Source organism: Choristoneura fumiferana, chromosome 12 (genome assembly GCF_025370935.1).
Source record: "Choristoneura fumiferana chromosome 12, NRCan_CFum_1, whole genome shotgun sequence".
NCBI lineage: Eukaryota > Metazoa > Arthropoda > Insecta > Lepidoptera > Tortricidae > Choristoneura > Choristoneura fumiferana.
In genome coordinates, this window is record NC_133483.1 from 5,387,998 (window position 1) to 5,407,155 (window position 19,158).

At 40.6% G+C, this 19,158-nt stretch overlaps 1 protein-coding gene across 4 annotated transcripts in view; it reads left to right on the forward strand.

Moving 5' to 3' along the window:
- Positions 1-1,467: 1,467 nt before the first annotated feature.
- The window catches only part of LOC141433155 (PDZ and LIM domain protein 3-like), a 40,350-nt gene continuing 22,659 nt past the window's right edge, over positions 1,468-19,158 (forward strand). The window contains exons 1-4 of one of the 4 annotated variants that reach the window (XM_074095057.1): positions 1,468-1,632; positions 1,841-1,953; positions 18,076-18,224; positions 18,550-18,645. In XM_074095057.1, coding sequence (XP_073951158.1) covers positions 1,864-1,953; positions 18,076-18,224; positions 18,550-18,645 — 335 coding nt within the window. In that variant the 5' untranslated portion in view covers positions 1,468-1,632; positions 1,841-1,863. Of the gene's footprint in view, positions 1,633-1,840; positions 1,954-10,860; positions 11,053-18,075; positions 18,225-18,549; positions 18,646-19,158 lie in introns of those variants that run through there. The other 3 variants (XM_074095058.1, XM_074095056.1, XM_074095059.1) reach the window with 3 other exon arrangements.

Genomic DNA, 19,158 nt, shown 5'->3' on the forward strand with positions numbered 1-19,158 from the left:
ATCACCGAATTAACGTTAATATCACTTTTTTTTCAATAATCTCCCTAATGGGTAGGGCGACTCGTTTCTACCTATAAAATCATAGGATAAACAAAATCCGTAAAAAAGTCTTCTCGTGAACATATTGCTAGAAGATTTTCATCGGTAAGATGGCAAAGAATGTATCGAAAACTGTGCACCAATTAATCCTATTCTATACTACTAAATAATTAAATCTGGCAAACGGCTCATAAAACTTCGAGTAAAATGGATATTTTGTGTCTCAAAATCCATCAGACTATGTCAAATTTCGGAAAAAAATATCGGTACAGTTTAGCACCATTTATTCGCGAGTAGCTAAACTAGCTGGAAAGAAGCCATCAGATATTTCGGAGCGGCCAAGGTGGTCAAAAATATCGGAACATGCACCCTATTATTAAGGTACTTTTAGAGTTCTGATGGCGACTGTACTATAAATTTAAGAGGGTAGTTTACACTATGACATCTGTAATCTTTAATTTTGAAACCACCTCTTGAGGACGGTAACCATTCGCTTAATACTTTTCCAGGCCCCGTCAGTTTAGATACGCTACTTCAAAATGAATCATAGTTTTATATTGTTTACCTACGACGGAATAATTTAAAAATACGAATAATAATTTTAACACTTTGTACCTTATTGTAAATAAGGCAAGGTCGAATATTTGTGTACATTTATGTAGTTGATAAACGCGCTATGCCTGGAAAAGGGTTAACTGTATTTTATATAAAATATATTAATATATAGTTACTTGTTATAATTTTTGATACGCTTAATAACTCACTCACATATCACGAGCTGAAAATTATATTAATAAAATAAAAGTATGAGCTTAAATTATATTACGATACTTTTATATAGTTTTTAGCTCAGGATATGTTCCTAAGAAAGGACCTTATTATGCATTTAATCTGTCATATTCTAATACATTTTGAAAATTCTGAAAGTCCATATTATTACAACTAACGCAGATACTAATATGCAAATACAACTAACGAAGCTCCTCATAATCTATAGATTCACAAATCGATGAAATTCCATCATACTTATAGTATGAACGAGCTACTTTAGCAACAGAAACTATACGTACTGCTTGTGACTAGCTATTTATTCTTGCCATTGTAAATACAATTAAAAAATGTCGAAGTTAATCCTATAAAAAATAGTGGGTTTTCAAGTGGGTACCTATTTGTTTATGCTATCCTGAAAAGTATGCTGCCACATCTAAGAGACACGCTGTATATTTACGAGTAACCATTCCATTTTTTAGTAGCCACCAAAAGATCTTTTTTCTCGCACTTCATTCTGTAAAAATTCAAATGTATCCTAGAAACGTCATCTCTTCACGCGTTTCGGGAGCAATGAACCGGCGAGATGAGCCTGAGCGTGGATTGTTGGTTTGTTGCGAATATCGGTTTGCCCCAGAAACAGCCGCGACTGGCCCCGTCCGCTTGCTGTAAATCACTCCGGGCACCAGCCGTCGAACCGACGCCTCGCTTCGCCATCCTCGCCGCGAAAAATAGACGTTTGATGCCGGGAATAATTCGAGATAATAAAAACGGGCACTAACTGAGCGACGCTGAGGAAGACACGACGGTGCTCCACGCCCTCTGGTGAGAAACAGACATATCTCCAATACCCCCATAGACCACAGATAAAGCGGCCCCACGTGGCCCACCTTTGCATGTTTGGCCTTCGTTATTTATCAAAACAGGTGATTTATAGCTTGGGAATCCTTGCCAACCGCCCACGGCATCTTTCGCTGCGAAGAATGTATGCCAATATTTATGTATCTAAAGCATTATCATCACTTTGGTGCAGAGTTTGGTGAAGAGTCCACTGACATGCCGCTGTACCAGAGGCCCCCTTTCTGGCGCGTCCCTCACCGGCGCGCTGACCCGGACGAATCCAGGGATTTTGGCCAACGGAGACGGGTAAGTAGTATACTGTTTTCATTTCTGTATCCATCGAATTGTCACTATAACTATTCTTGATAATAGTAGACAAAGCATTTATAATTCACTATAAGGAGAACTATGCCCAAGGACAAAGCAACTGCATCAGCTTTCATAGTTTCAACATGGAATTTTATCACCTTTTGAATAGAGTGAAACTTTTTCTTGCTTTACAATTCAATATTTAATCAATAGATAAACTCAATCAGTGAGTAAGTAACTATAGTGAAATAGAACAAGCAGCCTGAATTACGGTTACCGCTGCAATTGCAATCAGGGTTGGCTCTGATGATTCCAATTTGAATATCAGTCGTGAGCGTTACATGTATTTTGTAGGCGTTTTCAAGAATCATGTACCTAGTGATAAGTGTTGTTAACTATCGACCTGTGACTAGTACCTTCGGCGCAAGCACAATCCTGGCCGCACACCAACTTTGAGTTAATTTCGATTTGCGACTAATAAATAGTTCGTTTACGAATCGGGAGGCGACTATAGGCCCAAGCCCTCTTGTTCTGAGAGGAGGCCTGTGCCCAGCAGTGGGACGTATATAGGCTGGGATGATGAATTAGAAGTTACTTTGCTCATTAAAGATCTCCATCCATGAACTAAGACCCTTTAGGTATCTTGCTACTCCGCGACTACAAGTGGAAAGTATCTGTGCGAAATGTGTATGTTCAAACATTTTTAGGTTCCCATAGTCCGGCAAGGAATCCTTATATTTTAACCATGTCTGTTCGTCCGCGGATTAATATAGAGACTGTTAGGGCTAAGATGTTGTAAATTTTTAGAGTCCTCTCCTGCACGATAGGACTAAATGTACCTACATTTATTGCAGAGACGTAGCTGTCTTGCACGTGTGGCTTCTAAGTAAGGTTTTAGCTCATGATCAATTTGAATATACTACCCTGAAGTCTAAACGTTAGTTTTTGTAGCCTATCCAGTTGGCAATATCATCATTGATTTAGTATAAGGAAACGCCTAAGACGGTTTTAGCCCCGCCAGCTGCCAATTCAATGCGTGTGCGTACTTATGTCGATCATATTTAGGTCATGATTAATAGACATACTTTAACTACTTTGTCCCATTGAATTTATTAACATAGTTTTAGGTAAGGAATATACATATTTCTCGGGTAAATAAATTATACCACATACATACAGGGTGTTTAAAAAATCCTGTACTATAATTTAACTACTGATTAGGGTGAAGACCAAAAAGTTGCACATCTGTTAAAGCTGCATTAGCAGGTATTTGTATTTGTGTAGGTATTATTAGATTTTCCATTGTGACACGAAAATGATCTATACAAATGTTAAATGTATGATTAATTTTCGTGTCACAATGGAAAAAGTTAATGGTAATTTTAACTACCTGCTAATGCAGCTTTAACAGTGTGCAACTTTTTGGTCTTCACCCATTACCTTATATGATACAAGTGGAAAAACATTGAAATTCGGGAAAAAAAGTTTTGTATGGAAGTTGAGTCACAATTCGAGGACTATATCCGTACTTTTTTTTTAATTTTCGAATTTCAATGTTTTTTTTTTTTCACTTGTATCGTAATAGTTAATCAGTAGCTTTAATATACAGTATTGTACAGATTGTACAGGATTTTTTTAACACCCTGTATGTAATTTTTTTATATAAGTTCAAGTTTCACGTAAGCGGCTAACTCCTTGACGTAACTTCCGAAGTCTATCTTAGTTTTCTTAATTGAGACGTAGTCGTATAAAGTACTAAAGATACAACTTTGTCATCAGTAATGTAGTGGATAGGACTGTATTTAAAATAAAAGCGACTGCTTTTGGCAAATCTTACTATAATGTCAATTAAAACAAAAACTACTCCCGTCACAAGCCCATAGAGAAAAACTAACAAATACTATGTATAAAACCTAAACTGCAAACCTCCACATCATCCCCCCCGTGTAGCGCAGCTACACAACTACAGTCTGCAACCGAGCAAGCTTCCTGACGGGTCTTCTCAGCGTGTCCCCTTTGGTAGCAACGTCAGCGACTCTCACAATGCCATCTCTGCCCGGAAATACTTCCACTATGCGCCCCATCGGCCAAACTCCTCGCGGCATATCTGGGTCAACCACCAAGACAACATCATCTACTTTAAGATTTTCATGTTGGCTCCCTGTGCTCTTCTTTGGCCTCAGACTAGGTAGATATTCCTTAAGCCACCTGCCCCAAAATGTTCAGAAAGTCGAAGAACCTTTTGCCATTCTTTCCTCAATGAGAATGCTCCATCGTTTAATCGGGCTGGTGTTTGCTGGTTTGAAGAGCTGCCGATCAGGAAATGGAACGGAGTTAAGCTCTCGTACTGTCCGTTTTCGGTGACGTATGTCAAGGGACGAGAGTTCACTAGAGCTTCTGCTTCTAAAAGTAAAGTGTGTAGCAGCTCTTCTCTTGGGGATCGTTCTTTTAATGTTACAAGGAGAGCGGACTTTACTGTTTTCACAAGTCTTTCCCAGCAGCCTCCCATAAACGGTGCCGCAGGAGGAATAAAGCACCATTCTATGCATTTGCTGGCGGCGAAATCTTGGACGCCATCGCTGTAGAACTCGCACATTTGTCTGTTAGCTCCGACGAACGACGTGCCATTATCGGAGAGAATTTTAGTTGGAAGTCCTCGACGTGCAGCAAAACGACGTATGCTCATGATGGCAGAATCGGCTGAGAGACTCGTGACAATCTCGAGGTGGACTGCTCGTGTCGTCATACAAGTGAAAAGAGCAATCCATCGCTTTTCTCTGCGCCGACCAATCGAGACCTCGACGGGACCAAAGTAATCTAGGCCAGTGTTCGTAAACGGGCGCTGATGGTGTTCCAGACGCACATCTGGCAGGTCGCCGGTTGGTGGGATATTGGTGTTGCCTTTCTTTTGGTACAGTAGGTGCATCTTCTTGAGGCCATGCGCACTTCGCTGCGGCAACGAAAAATCCAGAATCGCTGTTTGAGCTCATTTGTGACCAATGAGGGCTATCGTTTTTTGTCTCACTAGATGGCGCACTGTTGCGTGAGGTTTTTAAGTATGCTTTTAAAGTCTGTTTAACGGGTGTGAAAACAAAGTTTAGATTAAAAACATATTTAATACACTTAAAACCGTACCATAAAAATATCGAGCATGCCACAGTGTTGCATAGTCCCCGTTTTCTTCGGAAAAAAGGGCGGACAAAGGTTTCCGAAAGACAAAACTGTCTCAAAATACAGACATTCATTGCCCCGGAGCGCATATTTGCCATAATTAATTTCAGATATTGAAATATTCACAAAAATATTCTAATTATAAAAAAACCCGCGTAGCTCACCCGAAAACTATGAGATTTGACATTTCGGAGACCTCACGCTACACTAGCGCCTCTAGTGGAGAGTTCATACGCGATAGCCCTCATTCGTTGAAAGCATGGGCAGCTTGCACGTGGTAATGATGAACGAGAAGTCGAACAGCTGGGTGTCGACCATCCAGAATAATGGGAGAAGTAGTGGCGTAATCGGTGTTCTTCATATGCTTAATACGGCTGTCCAGTCGGAGTAGGCCATCTTCATCGAAAATCGGGCAGAGAGATTTCAACTTGCTGGATTTTGGCAAAGGCTTGCTATCACGAAGCAAAGAGATTTCTTCGCTGAATGAGTCTGTCTGAGCCTTTCGGAGAATGGCGATTTCAGCCTTCTGTATCTCCATAGCGGACAGCGGTGTAAGCTCAAATGGAGAACTGTTGTTAATAGTTTTAGAATTTGGGCTGTTATGTGCCAAAAGGGATCTAAACTTGTTGGCGCACTGAAAAACGCGTGCAGTTGCACGAATCAGGCGCAACCACTCACTGAAACGTGAGGGATCTGGCAAAACCGATGAAGGTGTAACCAGATGGGTTAGTCCTACATGCACCTTAGAAGGTTTCAACTCTTCCAAGATGGATGTAGCTTCAGGCATCGATGGTTCTTTAGGCCATTCACTGGACGGCAGAAGTAAGAAATCAGGTCCAGAGAACCATCGCGATAAGTCAATGTCGCGATTCTTAAGTCTTGTCGCGTCATCTGCGACATTCAAAACACCTGGAACAAATTTCCAACTATTGGCATTTGTTATTTCGGTGATTTCACCCACACGATTTGCTACAAATGGTTTGAATGTACGCGCATCGCTGCGAATCCAACTCAGAACTGTGCTGGAATCAGACCATAAATAAATTGAGTCCGGGTGAACTTTATGTCCGGTACACACAGTATTGGCAAAACGAGCTGCAATCAGGCTGGCTTGGAGCTCGAGACGTGGTATGGATGCGGGTTTAAGAGGGCTAAGGCGTGCCTTTCCACCAATGAGAGACAGCTTCACCGAGCCATCCATGAATGTAAAACGCCAGTATGCGACGCATGAGTATGCCTCCTCACTTGCATCTGCAAATACATGGAGCTGTCTGTCAATGATCGACTCAGTTTGAAAACCACATCTGTACCAGCGTGGAATTTTGAGATCTGCGATCGTAGCTAGTTGACGAGACCAAGACAGCCATCTTTGAATTGCATCTGGTTGCAACTCGGTGTCCCAATCAAGACCGGTTCGCCATGTTTGTTGGAATAAAATACGTCCTTGAATGACCAGCGGAGTTAAAAGACCAAGAGGGTCATATACGGACATTAAACATGACAATACTTTTCGCTTAGTTAATTTCGCTTTCTCAGGAATTGGAGCCCCAATCCTAAAACCAAAGGTGTCATTCAAAGGATGCCATATAAGTCCTAAAGTTCTGACGAAAGCGTCAGGGCCTACGTGCACATTGACAGGTGGGGAGGCTCGTAAGTCTTCAGGCACGGCTGCAAGTGCGGCAGGTATGTTAGAAATCCAAGCTCGCATCTCCATACCGGCCGCCTTGTGTACTGTGACTAAGTCAGCTGCAAGTTGAGTGGCTTCGCGGACATCGTCAAGGCTGCCTAAATAATCGTCCATATAATGCTCATGAACGATGGCTTTTGCTGCTGCAGGGTATGACTTCTGCAATTCTTGGGCGTTACGGTTTTTAATGTAAAGAGCAGTACACGGGCTGCAAACCGCACCGAAAATGACAGAAGTCATCCTGTATTCCTTCAACTCACAGCTGGGATCCTCCCTCCAAATGTACCGCAAAGCATCACGGTCTTCCATCCTAATCCTGACCTGCGGAAACATTTCCTTAACGTCAGCAGTCATCGCGACGTAACCTTCGCGAAAACGAAACAATATGTGCAGCAATGACTGCAAAAGATCAGGCCCAGGGAGCAGAAGCGAGTTTAAACTGACTCCCGAGGTCTTTGCTGCTGCATCATGGACAACTCTTAGTTTACGCTTTTGAGGATGTATAACAGGGAAGTGTGGTAAATACCAGCGCAAAGGTGTGTGTGTTTCGTTCATATTGACACTACCATGGTATGTATCTTTCGTACACTCTTCTGCATAACCTTTTGTCATCATGTTGTTAATAAAATTACAATAGTCTTTTTTAAATTCGGCATCTCGAGCCATGCGCCTTTCTAAACCAAGGAACCTCGACAGTGCATGGGGATAGCTGTCAGGTGTATTAGGGTTGTTTTTACGCCACAATAGACCAACTTCAAACCTACCTGACGGCAAACGTTTTGCAGTGGACTCTAAAATCTCTAAAGCGTGTTTATCCTCCGTAGAGCATGTGTTTTCAAGTTTTGTGATACCTATGGAATCAAGGCGAAAATAATCTTTCACGATTTCATCTAGGTTACAGTCTTGGTCGTCTTTGATCGCTGTGTGGTTTATGAAATGCACAGGCTTAGTCCAGCTGCTGGACCTGCCGTGTAAAACCCAACCTAAAAGTGTGCGAGTGGCAACCGGTTGACTTTTTGAACCTTCCCTAACTTCACGACTTATAGTAAGGTACCAATGCTCTGCACCGAGCAGTATCTTCGGCGTTGCACTGGTTACTGTAAGATCAGCAACTAAGTCTGACAAGTGTAGATATTTTGAGATGTCATCTGGTTTGATAGTTTGTGTAAACAGCGACAGTGAATCCATAGCCTTAGCGTTACTCACTGAATATATCTCGGCACAGTGTTTGCCCTTGATAGAAAAATTCACAAGTTGAATTGGTTTGTGTGTTGACATTCCAGCTACACCATCAACCTTGATAGACTCCACGGGACCGGACACACCAATGTGACGGCCACCTCCGAATCGATCAACGTTGCTGTGGACCCGCAGTCAAGCAAAGCAAAAGTGTCATAGTTTCCACGTGGACCGCTCACTTGCACAGGAACTATTTTCAAAAATACTTGAGACATAGGTGTGAACATTTCGTCACTTGTGTGTGATTCAGTGACATTAGAAACGGTTACAGTTTTATCAGTGCCTTGGTGTTCAGTCACAACATTGTAGGAAGAAGACGGAGACTCGTCGGTGGCGCGGGGCACGTGGGGTGACGCCGCAGAGTGCAGGAGCGGGTGATGGAAACGCACGCACCCGTCGACACCACAACGACCAATCTTGCAAGTCCTCCAACGGTGTGACTTAGATTTCAGACACTTATAACATATTTTAGCATCTCGCAACCAAAACCACTTATTATCTAACGTAAGGGAAATAAAATCCTTACAATCAGCCAGTTTATGTTTCTTGTTACAATAAGCACACAGTTCGGCGTTGTGTTACGTGCAGATGTGACATTAATATTTTCACGTCGTGTAAAGTTGTGTGAAAAATTGTTGCCGACTGTACCATGCCGCCTACCTACAAAGGGCATGAATGTACTAATACCAGGCCGTTTGGTATAGTCAGGTATTAAACCAAAACGATTGTGTTTGACAGCTTCAATGTCCAGAAACTCGGACAAAAGTATTATTTTCGGTACAGATCGATCGCTGCGATACGCATAATCTTTCCATTGACTGTACAAGATTGGCGTCAATTTATTCAATACCGAATGAAACAACTCTACAGAATAGATATGTTCAATCTGGTCTAAATTTTCTAATTACTGCTATACAGTTACGCAATCTACAAGCAAACTGATTCAACTCTTTCTGATCAAAGCTTATCTTTGGGAGATTCCGTACCACAGCAATCTCGTTCAGCACAATCATCTCGGGGAGCGCGAACGTCTGCTCCAGCATGTCGAGCACTTCTTCAGGTCGCTCGGCTGTGTATAGCAACGATGACACGCTCTCGAGGGCTTGGCCGCGCAGCGCGCCGCTCAAACGCACAAGATTTTCTACGGGTGTAAACAAATGTTGAGTATCACGATAAATACGCTTGAACATCAACCACTCTGTAGTTTTACCGCTAAAAGTGAGTTCAAGTTTATGTGAACATCTATGAGAATAATTATTCAGTTCTGGCTGTTTTGACAGCGAATATAAGTCATTTTTGTTTGTGTTCTCTGACGGTCGTGTAAATGACGGCGCATTATTTGACGTTGTTTTTTGAAATAAATTTGTTTTTTCATTTAGAGGATTTTAAACTTACTGGGTTTTTGTAAGTATAAGTTTGATCCTGAATTTCATGATTTTCAGCTTTACAATTTGCGCAATCGCGGTGCGATTGGATGGGCGCGATTGTGTGAAAACCATGACGAGTATTAAGATCTCGTGAGAAAGTGGTACACTTGGATTTTTACGTTTTCCGGACAAGCGTAATTACGTTCTAAGCTAATATTTCTCTCACCAACCATAGCGAGGTCCGCTTTCATTGATATGAGATTTTTCACATCCGTATCGACTTTTTCGTCAAACGGGCGGTTGCAATGGTTATCCTGGACCCATGACGCAGTGCGTGAAAAAGATTGACTGACCGTACGAGTGGATCGTTCCTCCACTTCCTGTGCTGCGAGTGATGCCTCCGCCTCAAGTTTTCTACTCGCTGCATTTCTTCGAGAAGCTTACGTTCGTTGTTGAGTTTACGTTCGTATAACTGCTGCTCACGTTCCATACCGGCGCGCCAATTGGGCTTCCATGGACAGTCGACGAGCCTTTATTGTAGGCTGACGATTCGCGAAGACACGAAAATGACCTGGAACTTAGAGGAACATTACTTTGTGTCACAATGCACTCGCGATGGTCTCGGGACTCTTGGAAATGGGCGCTTTATCAGTGGCTACGGTCGCGATGGGTCCAAGTTTGTGAACCGACCGAGCCCACCCGCGGCTGGCGCTCCAGAGTCCGAGCGCGATACCGATACGCGAGCCGGATTTTGCTGGTGTCAACAGCCGTTTTTTTGATCGCGTGTTCATTATTATCGGGAGATTTAATATACAATGTAGTGGATAGTACAGGATTTTTTTAACAAGCGATGCTTTTGGCAAATCTTACTATAATTTCAATTAAAAACAAACTCCTGACTAACGTCCGAAGTCTTTAGAGTTTTCTTTATTGATACTAGTGTATAAAACTAAAGATGCAAACCTCCATCAGTAATGAAGAAAACTTCAACAAAACACCAACATAGGAAAGTTTTTAGAATCATCTACTTTTAGAATATTAATCACACCTGTCACACAGCAACACAAGAGTGTGTCGTACATACACTATTTACAAATCCCCTGTCACAGTTTAATTTACCCAAATTAAAATTTCACGTAATGCCTTAGACACAGGCTTGCCAAATATTCTGTCAAGGCAATTATTTACATATTAATAAAGATTTTGCTGTTTACAAGGAGCAAACAACAGTTTTTTATAAGTGGGACACAAATCAACAGACCCACATGTTACATTTGTCGAGCTTATTTCCAAGACGGAGTCCCAAGTTTGAGATTGTTGGCCTAATATACGTATTGACCTAGGTTTACCGTAAATCGAACTAGGTCGATTGCGAAGGCAGGGTTGTAAGCAAGACGGGCGGGGGGGATGTTTGGTGTGTAAGCTAATTTAGTGCGCACAACGTCGCGTCTTGCCGCCGAGACCGCACAATCCGCGCAAGTAGCGCGCGCGCCGCGCAGTGCAACAGGACCCACGGCCATGGGGCGGCTGCATACATTCGTGGTGACCCTCCGCCGGGAGCACAGAGACACCAACTGGGGCCTTCGCCTCGTCGGAGGCGCGGACCTCGCCACTCCTCTCATCGTGACGAGGGTAGGCCCTTCTAGTTTTAGGAATGTCAACAACAAAGCACGCCGGTGTAAACAAACAGTCGGCAACAAGGTGTCAGCCAAGTCTGGAAAATATACGGCGATGTTGCTCAGCTAGATAAATTTAAAACGCGTGGGATTCTAACCACCCGCGTAAGTGATTAGATATTGATTGATGTATGTACTTAAGTATTTATATTTTCGCCGAAAGCGACTTCTATAGCTACATAATTCACTTTTGATAATCCATTCATTTTTTCTGCCATCTGCAACCGGCTGGATTGATCCGTCTCTAACTTTCATATAAAATCAAGCAGATGTCTGGATTATCTAGAATATCATAGAACATTTAAATGCGCTTTGCTACAACTAGATCATCGTGAAATTTAGAACGACAGCGATGTCTCTTTATAACCGATGTATTCTTGGATGTGTATCGTGTCGTTCGACAGCCACTGACAAAGACACATGCTGCTTGACCCCGTTGCAGCTACGATCTATAGCCGAATACCCAAATCTGTTACGGAAGTCAATCTGTGAATTAGGTTAAGCATTTTCACTAGATACTTATTTTAAGCTGTTTATAATGGCGATTTGGGTCTAGAGCTTGATAGAGCCAATGTTTTATTACACTTTATTTTAAGCGCTATAACAAAAAGTAGGTCCATATTGTAGGTAACTGCCACTTCATTTATGTTATACTCGCTAGATACTCGTATGGCTGTTGCGTTACTGTTTAAAGAAAAGAAGGACAACATTTTACAACATGATGGATATGCCGATGCACCCGTGCAGATTACCTATATTAATTGTTACAACCTTTCTTCTGTCAGTTAGGTGCCACCAGGTGATAAAATTGTAAAATTTAGTCACATGTTCTCCCATTAGTCAACTGCCAACCCGGACCAACCAGGGCTTTCATTTGGCAGAGTCCAAGGGATGTGACAGCGGTGCGCGTCTTTCTTACGCATGAAAGCGTGGGATGCTAATCTCACTTGCACGTCACTATAATACAAAGTAGCGATTGATACTACGGCAATTCGACATTAAAAGTCCAAATATACGGTATAACATTTTACGGCAATTCACATATGATTTTTTTTTAATAAAAAAGAATAAAGTATTTACCTACTTATATATATTTTTTTAATTACGCCGATTATTTTTATTTTTATTTAATTGTTTACCGTCGCAACAGTGTTAATTTATCTGGGGGCACTGCCGTGCCCCCGCCACGATGAATAATAGATGACACACTTACACCACCCTACAACAACAACAACAATACCGACTTACCTTTTTTACAATCGATTCGTCTTGTTTTCAAACCCAGCTTCGGCTTAGATAACACGAGAATCCAATTTCACTGAATAAAACGTAGTTAGGGAATATATTATGAAGAACGTTAAGTTTTATTGATCTAGCTTTTAGACTTTATTTTATTGATTACGATACCGTACCTAAAATAGGACGATTTGGCCACTCGCTCACACATCAAAACCTCAAGGGTACTTCCTGATATCCTAGAAAGCTGGAATTTGGCATGGAGCCTAGGAGTTAAAGGAGAACGAACAGAAAATAAGATAATCTATAACTTTCAGCCTCCCACCCCTATAAAGGGGGTGCAGTTCTTGTAAAAATTGGCGACCAAGACTCCGAAGCTCTTAACGCTTTAGCTATAAAAAGGATATAATCCCAGAAAAAGCCAAACCCCTACACCCTGACTTTACTAACTCTATAGCTTGGTTTAAAAACTTTAAAAATATGACTTAAATAGCCATTTCATAGATCTATTGCATTTACATTACGAGTATGTCATAACATTGAAGAACTGTGACAACTACCTACCGCGAAAAAGTCCATCGAACCGTATATGATTAGAAGTTAAGTCTATGTCTTCAATTCTACGACATGCATAATACTTATAAAATTAAAATTTTTAAACCAAGGTGTAGGTTGATAAAGTGTAAGTGAGTAAGTGAGTGTTCTTAGAAACAGCGAGATTAAGAATGATCAGGTTTATTTACGTGCACCTTCATTTTTCTCTACGAAAATATGACTGGCATCAAACAAATTGACTCATCTGCCGCTCGACCTTCGATTTAATAAAAATAATAAATCATCGATACCAGCCTTGATCCCTTTTTGGCTTGTGCTCAGATTAAAATACTTTCATTACTTCCTCTCCATATGGCACGGTGAGTCAGTCATCCGATATTGAAAGGATATTAATATTAATGCACATTAGTTATACTGATACAGAGTGTCCGTAATAAAGATGTAGGAACTTCTGGAGGTGGGAAGGTCTGGAGTGTTAAGAAGAGACAGCTGGTTTTTTTTTTCAGCGATAAAGTTCAACATTTTCAGCTTTATCGCTATATGTCACGTGACCAGATTTGACACTGGAAATGATTTCATGTGGCCGCGGCCTTATGCGTTAAGTTTTGAAAAAACTTCGCAAGCCACAAGTGTGTATGACAGAACAAGCGCGGGGTATCCGTCCCAAAAGAATGTGACTCATCCCCAAGAGGCTAAAAGCTGAGAAGGTGTACACTTGCCTACTGTACCCCTAGTGTAATTTTTCGGTTACAAAATACGTGTCGTCGTCGTCGTAACCGAAAACTTACGCTAAGGGCACTGTACTCTAAATTGCAGTGTTATGAACATTACATCATTTATATTTTATTTAACTTCATAATATAATTTAAATACTAGGTAATAATACAATGCATATTATATGTTATGTATGATTATTATAGACGTTACGTAACTTGTTTAGGAAGTGTTCCTATTTTCTTCCGTAGGCGTAAGTTTTCAGTCAACAACTCCAGTTGCGTACGTCGGATGTTATTTCGAAGTGGGCTATAACCACAACAAACAAGTATATCCTTGCTCTGTCATGTACATCATAAAGCGATTTGAATTTAAATAATATTACTATTTGGTTTGAGAAATGTCTCTTATTCCTAGAACACGATTACGAGTAGCAACTCTTATTAATTTGTTAATGTATTACTGTTATTTTTACGGAAACTTATTTTAATTTAACTATGGAGTTGGTATCTCATCATCACCTCGGCCTATACGTCCCTCTGCTGGGCACATCCCTCCTCTAAGCAGTGTAGGGCGTAGTTAACTACATTTTGAAATCTAATTACGGATTACGATTACACATGTAGTTAACTACAAGTAACCTTAACTACAAGTACTTAAGATTACATGTGACCTAACTACGTTAATCAGGTTACATAAGTTGTAACTACTAACTATTTTAGTTTTAAGAATATTTTGTTTTGTAACTGAATATAAAAAAAACTGTACATATATCTGTTAAATTGATAAATACCAATGATTAATGCACAAAATTCTTTCTAAACCAAGTGTAGCCATGTAGTCCGGTAAAATAACTCTGGTGGTGAAGTGGGTCGAATATAACTTGCAAGATTTGACCCGTAAATACACATACGAGTAGGTACATTACATTGCAAATAAAAGCTTGTAAAAAAAAACCGGCCAAGAGCGTGTCTGACACGCCCAAAATAGGGTTCCGTAGCCATTACGAAAAAAATAAGTATTTTTTTTCTAAGGATTTCGTATTTTATACGGAATCTTCCAAGTTTAGGTATATTTTATACCTTAGGCTGCTATTTACTCATAAACTACTAATAATTCTCAAGCAAACTTAGCCGCTATAGTTTTCCTTGAAAGTTTGATATACTTACTACCATCCTGATTTTTTTCAAATTTTTCCACCCACCGGTTTAGATTTTAGAGGGGGGGGACGCTCGATTTTAATGAAAATTTGCACTTTAAAGTTGAATATTTCGCAAACATATCACTGAATCGAAAAATTGTCTTAGGAAACCCCTAATGGTTTTAAAAAACCTATCCAACGGTAACCCACACTACAAGATTGGATGAGAAAAAGTATCACCCCCACTTTACGTATATCGGAAGTAATACTCTAAAAAAAAAATTATTTTTTATTCTACCATTTTGTCGGCATAGTTTACATATACATATATCCGTGCAAAATTACAGTTTTCTAGCATTGATAGTCCCTGAGCAAAGCCGCGGACAGACAGACAGACATGGCGAAACTATTATAAGGGTTCCGTTTTTGCCATTTTGGCTCCGGAACCTAAAAAAGTGACACGGTTGGTTTTCATACAAATTGAGGAACTCTGCTTATCTAGGTAGATCTGTTATCTGTGGTCTTTTCATTTGATATAATCTTTTTGTACTAAGCTAAGTATGTAGTTAAAAAATGTAATCAAGTAACCGTAATTGCGACTACAATTTGTAGTTAGTAACCGAAATTTTTAACTACATTTTACTGTTACTTTTTGTGATCGGTTGCTGAGATTACTAACTAAAAATGTAACCGCAATCATTAATTAGTTAGGTTACATATTGCCCAATACTGCCTCTCAGAATGATGGCTTGGGCTGTACTTCCCACACGGGTCCGGTGCGGATTGAAAATTATACACAGACTATTGAGTTGTTTTGTACAGGTTTTTTCACAATGTTGTCCGTCACCGTCAAGCTCGTGGTAAATTTCAAATGTAATTTTGCACATGAATTCTGATAAACTCAGAGGAGCGAGCCCGGTATTTGAACCCAGCTTCCTCTGCTTGACAGGCCATAGGTAAAACCACTAGGCTACCAGTCTTTCGTATCTAAACAGAATAGAATTCAAATTTTTGTTCACGGAATTCTAAGTCAACTCCATTTAACACTTTAAAAAGTAGCCATTTATGTACTCGAACCTATTTAAATTGTGTCCAGACCAAACACGAATTCATACCGTTTCCTAGAATCACTAAGTTTAGATAGCGATGTTTCAACACGTTAAAGATTGGTCATTATCATCATAAAAGTAAATTCTAACTTCCTTCATCTTCCCTTCCTTTAAAGTTTAAACTGTCCATACTACTCCTTAGATACGTACAGTCAGCTGCAGGGAAACGTGAACCCCCTGCGATGTATGTATGTACCGCAGTGAGGTCACGTTTCTCTGCGGCTGATTGTACATACATAACGTAAATGAAAGTGAATTTGATTAACAAAAACGCCCATCTTTAAAAACCCGAACCCGGTTTTGTATAGTAGAGACTTCTTCAGGATGATGATAATTTTATAATATGATTGAATAGATTTTGATAATATTATGCTCCAATGAATCTATAGACCTGTTAACAACATTTTTGGACATGAGTCATTGGAGTGTTTTTGCCATTTACTTATATAAAAATGGCTCTTAAATTGTAATTGTTATGCATGAGTAAGTGAAATGGCGAACACTTTCCGACTTTTGCTAAATAATCAAATACTTTAGACTTGCTAAGTTACTAGGTCATTAGTTTCTTACCCTAAACTGGATAGCCGCCAGAATCTGTGCGTCATTCCCAACCCAGTCTAATGACATTTACCTTTCCGCACATTGTGACCACGTCTAGGCTAGGTCGCGCTATTTACTTCAATTCTGCGATGACGCAAGCATGCAATGCGTCATTAGACGCAAGTGAAATGCGTAAGAGTAAATAAGCGTGGACTTCCGCGAGCTGCGGCATCTGGGCATCAAAGACCCGCCGAGGGTGCCCGCGACCGGCCAGTCGCGTCGAATTAACGTCGCCCCAAGAATTCCGCGCCACTGCCACTGCTCGCTTTCGGTGTTGATGGACAAGAGTATATTTAGTCGTATGTCCTCGCCATTGACTCGAGGAAGTTTGTGATGGATTTGCGCAGGTCGAGCCGTCGATGCGACACGGCCTCCATCTGATCCGGCGGTTGTTTTCAATAAAAATGTCGACGGCGGTTGGCGCGGCGTCGTAGGTGGACGCATTTAGCCTGGCCTCAGGCCAAAGCCGGTGCATATGTCTCCTCCTCCCCCCTTTGCCCAGCTACAAGGTCGAGTTAGCTATCGGTGCACGTCTAGCCTTCGTGCAACGCCCTCAAATGCAATTTGATAACCCAAGCGGACGACCAGCGTCAAATTCACAAGACAATCCAACATTTAACAAAATAGGTCCATAGCAAATACTTAGTCAGAGGTAAATACCTGCCTGTGTTTCTGTTTATATCTTGGAGGTGAGCGAACGAATCTTTAGAATGTCATGGCCCATCTCTCTCACCTTCAAGTATGCTGTGACATAATGCGTGTGTTACGTCAATTCTACTGAATCACACTTTTACAAAATATTGTTATATATTGTTTGCATGCCAATTACCTATCTGATTAGATATATCACCGGTCATTTATTTATAAGACCAATTTTGCCATGTCTAAAGCAAAACAACATTTTATTTTGAGAATTTAAGAGTAGGTATGAATAGGCAGTCCGCATCTGAGGAATGAACTATTAGATATGAATATCTATCTTTATCTACGTTTCATGTTTCTCAGTAAACACGGCTAGTAGGTAGGTTAGGTACAGTCACCAGCACCAATATCTGACACAACAAGCGTGCATAAATGTCTGATACGTTCTATTTCTAGGGCCGGAAGGACGTGTCAGATATTTTTGCACGCTCCGCTGTGGCAGATATTAATGCTGGTGACTGTACCTACCTACACCCAAGTGCGAAAACATGAAGATATCTACTATTCGAACCACTCAAGAATATATTATCACTGCCATATTACGTCGGAATAAGACTGTGGTAGGTACGTACATGTATTTGAAACGTTGGATTAGTTAATATTTTTACCTTCGACCTACATAGTTATTTAGTTTAGAATAAACATCGTAAGGCTAATTTGTATCCTCCATAATCACTGACAGTAAACATCTAAACTTAGGAGTTATTTGAATGTGAAAATCTAAACGTGCTTTGAAGTCTGAAATATGTTTTCTTAATTTAAGTAGGTACACATTTCTTCTCCATTGCCTTTATCAATCAACACTGAAGTATTGGCAGCTTACGCAGTCTTAAAATCGCGTCTTGTTTATGTCTGGGTCCTGTGGCGTTTGAGTTAATTGACAGTCATCATTTAAATTCAATCGCAAATGTTGGGTTTGCAGGTGACGCCAGGCACTCCGGCTGGCAAGGACTTGCTGCGAGGCGATATCATTGCCAAAATCGACGACTACGACGCCCGCGATCTTCGACACGAAGACGCTCAAAACCTTTTCAAGAATGCCCAAAACCACATAAAGCTGGTTGTGCAGAGGTAACGCTAGTAGCACAACTTCTATGTTTGTTCTTAAAACAATTGTGAAGCTTATATCACAAATACTCATCTTTGGACATCACAAGGCTGAAGCAATAACCAAAGCTTTGTCCCCTAGCCTCGCTGACATTACACGTCGCGTCGTGTCCATCAAGTATGCCAAGATTTAACGGACACTGAATTGCGCCAAGAATGTCATGTAACCTTGGTTGTATCAGGAATCCCGGCTTAAATTAAAATAAATAAGGTCAGGTCAATCGGTCTGATAGGAAGATGGAGGATTTTCTAATATAAAAAAAATTTGATGATAGAAGTGTTATCACAGGGGTGGATCGAGCTCTCATCTGTACACATTGCCGCGTGTATCCGGCGGATATGTAGGCCGAGTACCTACGCCCACCTTCTATCATGAATTCGCTGAGTAAGATGGAAACCCATGCATCCTAGATGTCGTGTACATGTACCCTTGTCGGGAAACCTATGATTAGGCTCAAATTGACTTGCGTATCCAAAAAAACGTACCTGCTTCCTAATGTTAATGAAATAGATACCTACCTTTACAATATTTATAAAGTATTAACAGTTTAATTGAAGGCGTTAATGTTTTTACATCCAAAAATTGTAACCGCTTTTGGACCAATCATAAGCCAGACTTAGTCACAATTTAAGCCAGTGTTCAACACTTGGATTAACGATTCTCAGTTTTGTAAAATTAGTTAAGCATGGATATTATGATCCATCTGAGAGGTCTGAAACGGCGGCAATTTGTGTATAAACATGCATAGTAAATCTTGTACTGTCTTTAGTTAAGTACATAAGTAATATTTTACTCTTATTCGTACCTAATTATTATTTATAATCAAAAACTAATCAGTCTATTACTTAGGTACATAAACACCTGAAGACAATATTTTAGAAGGGTTTCAAAACATTA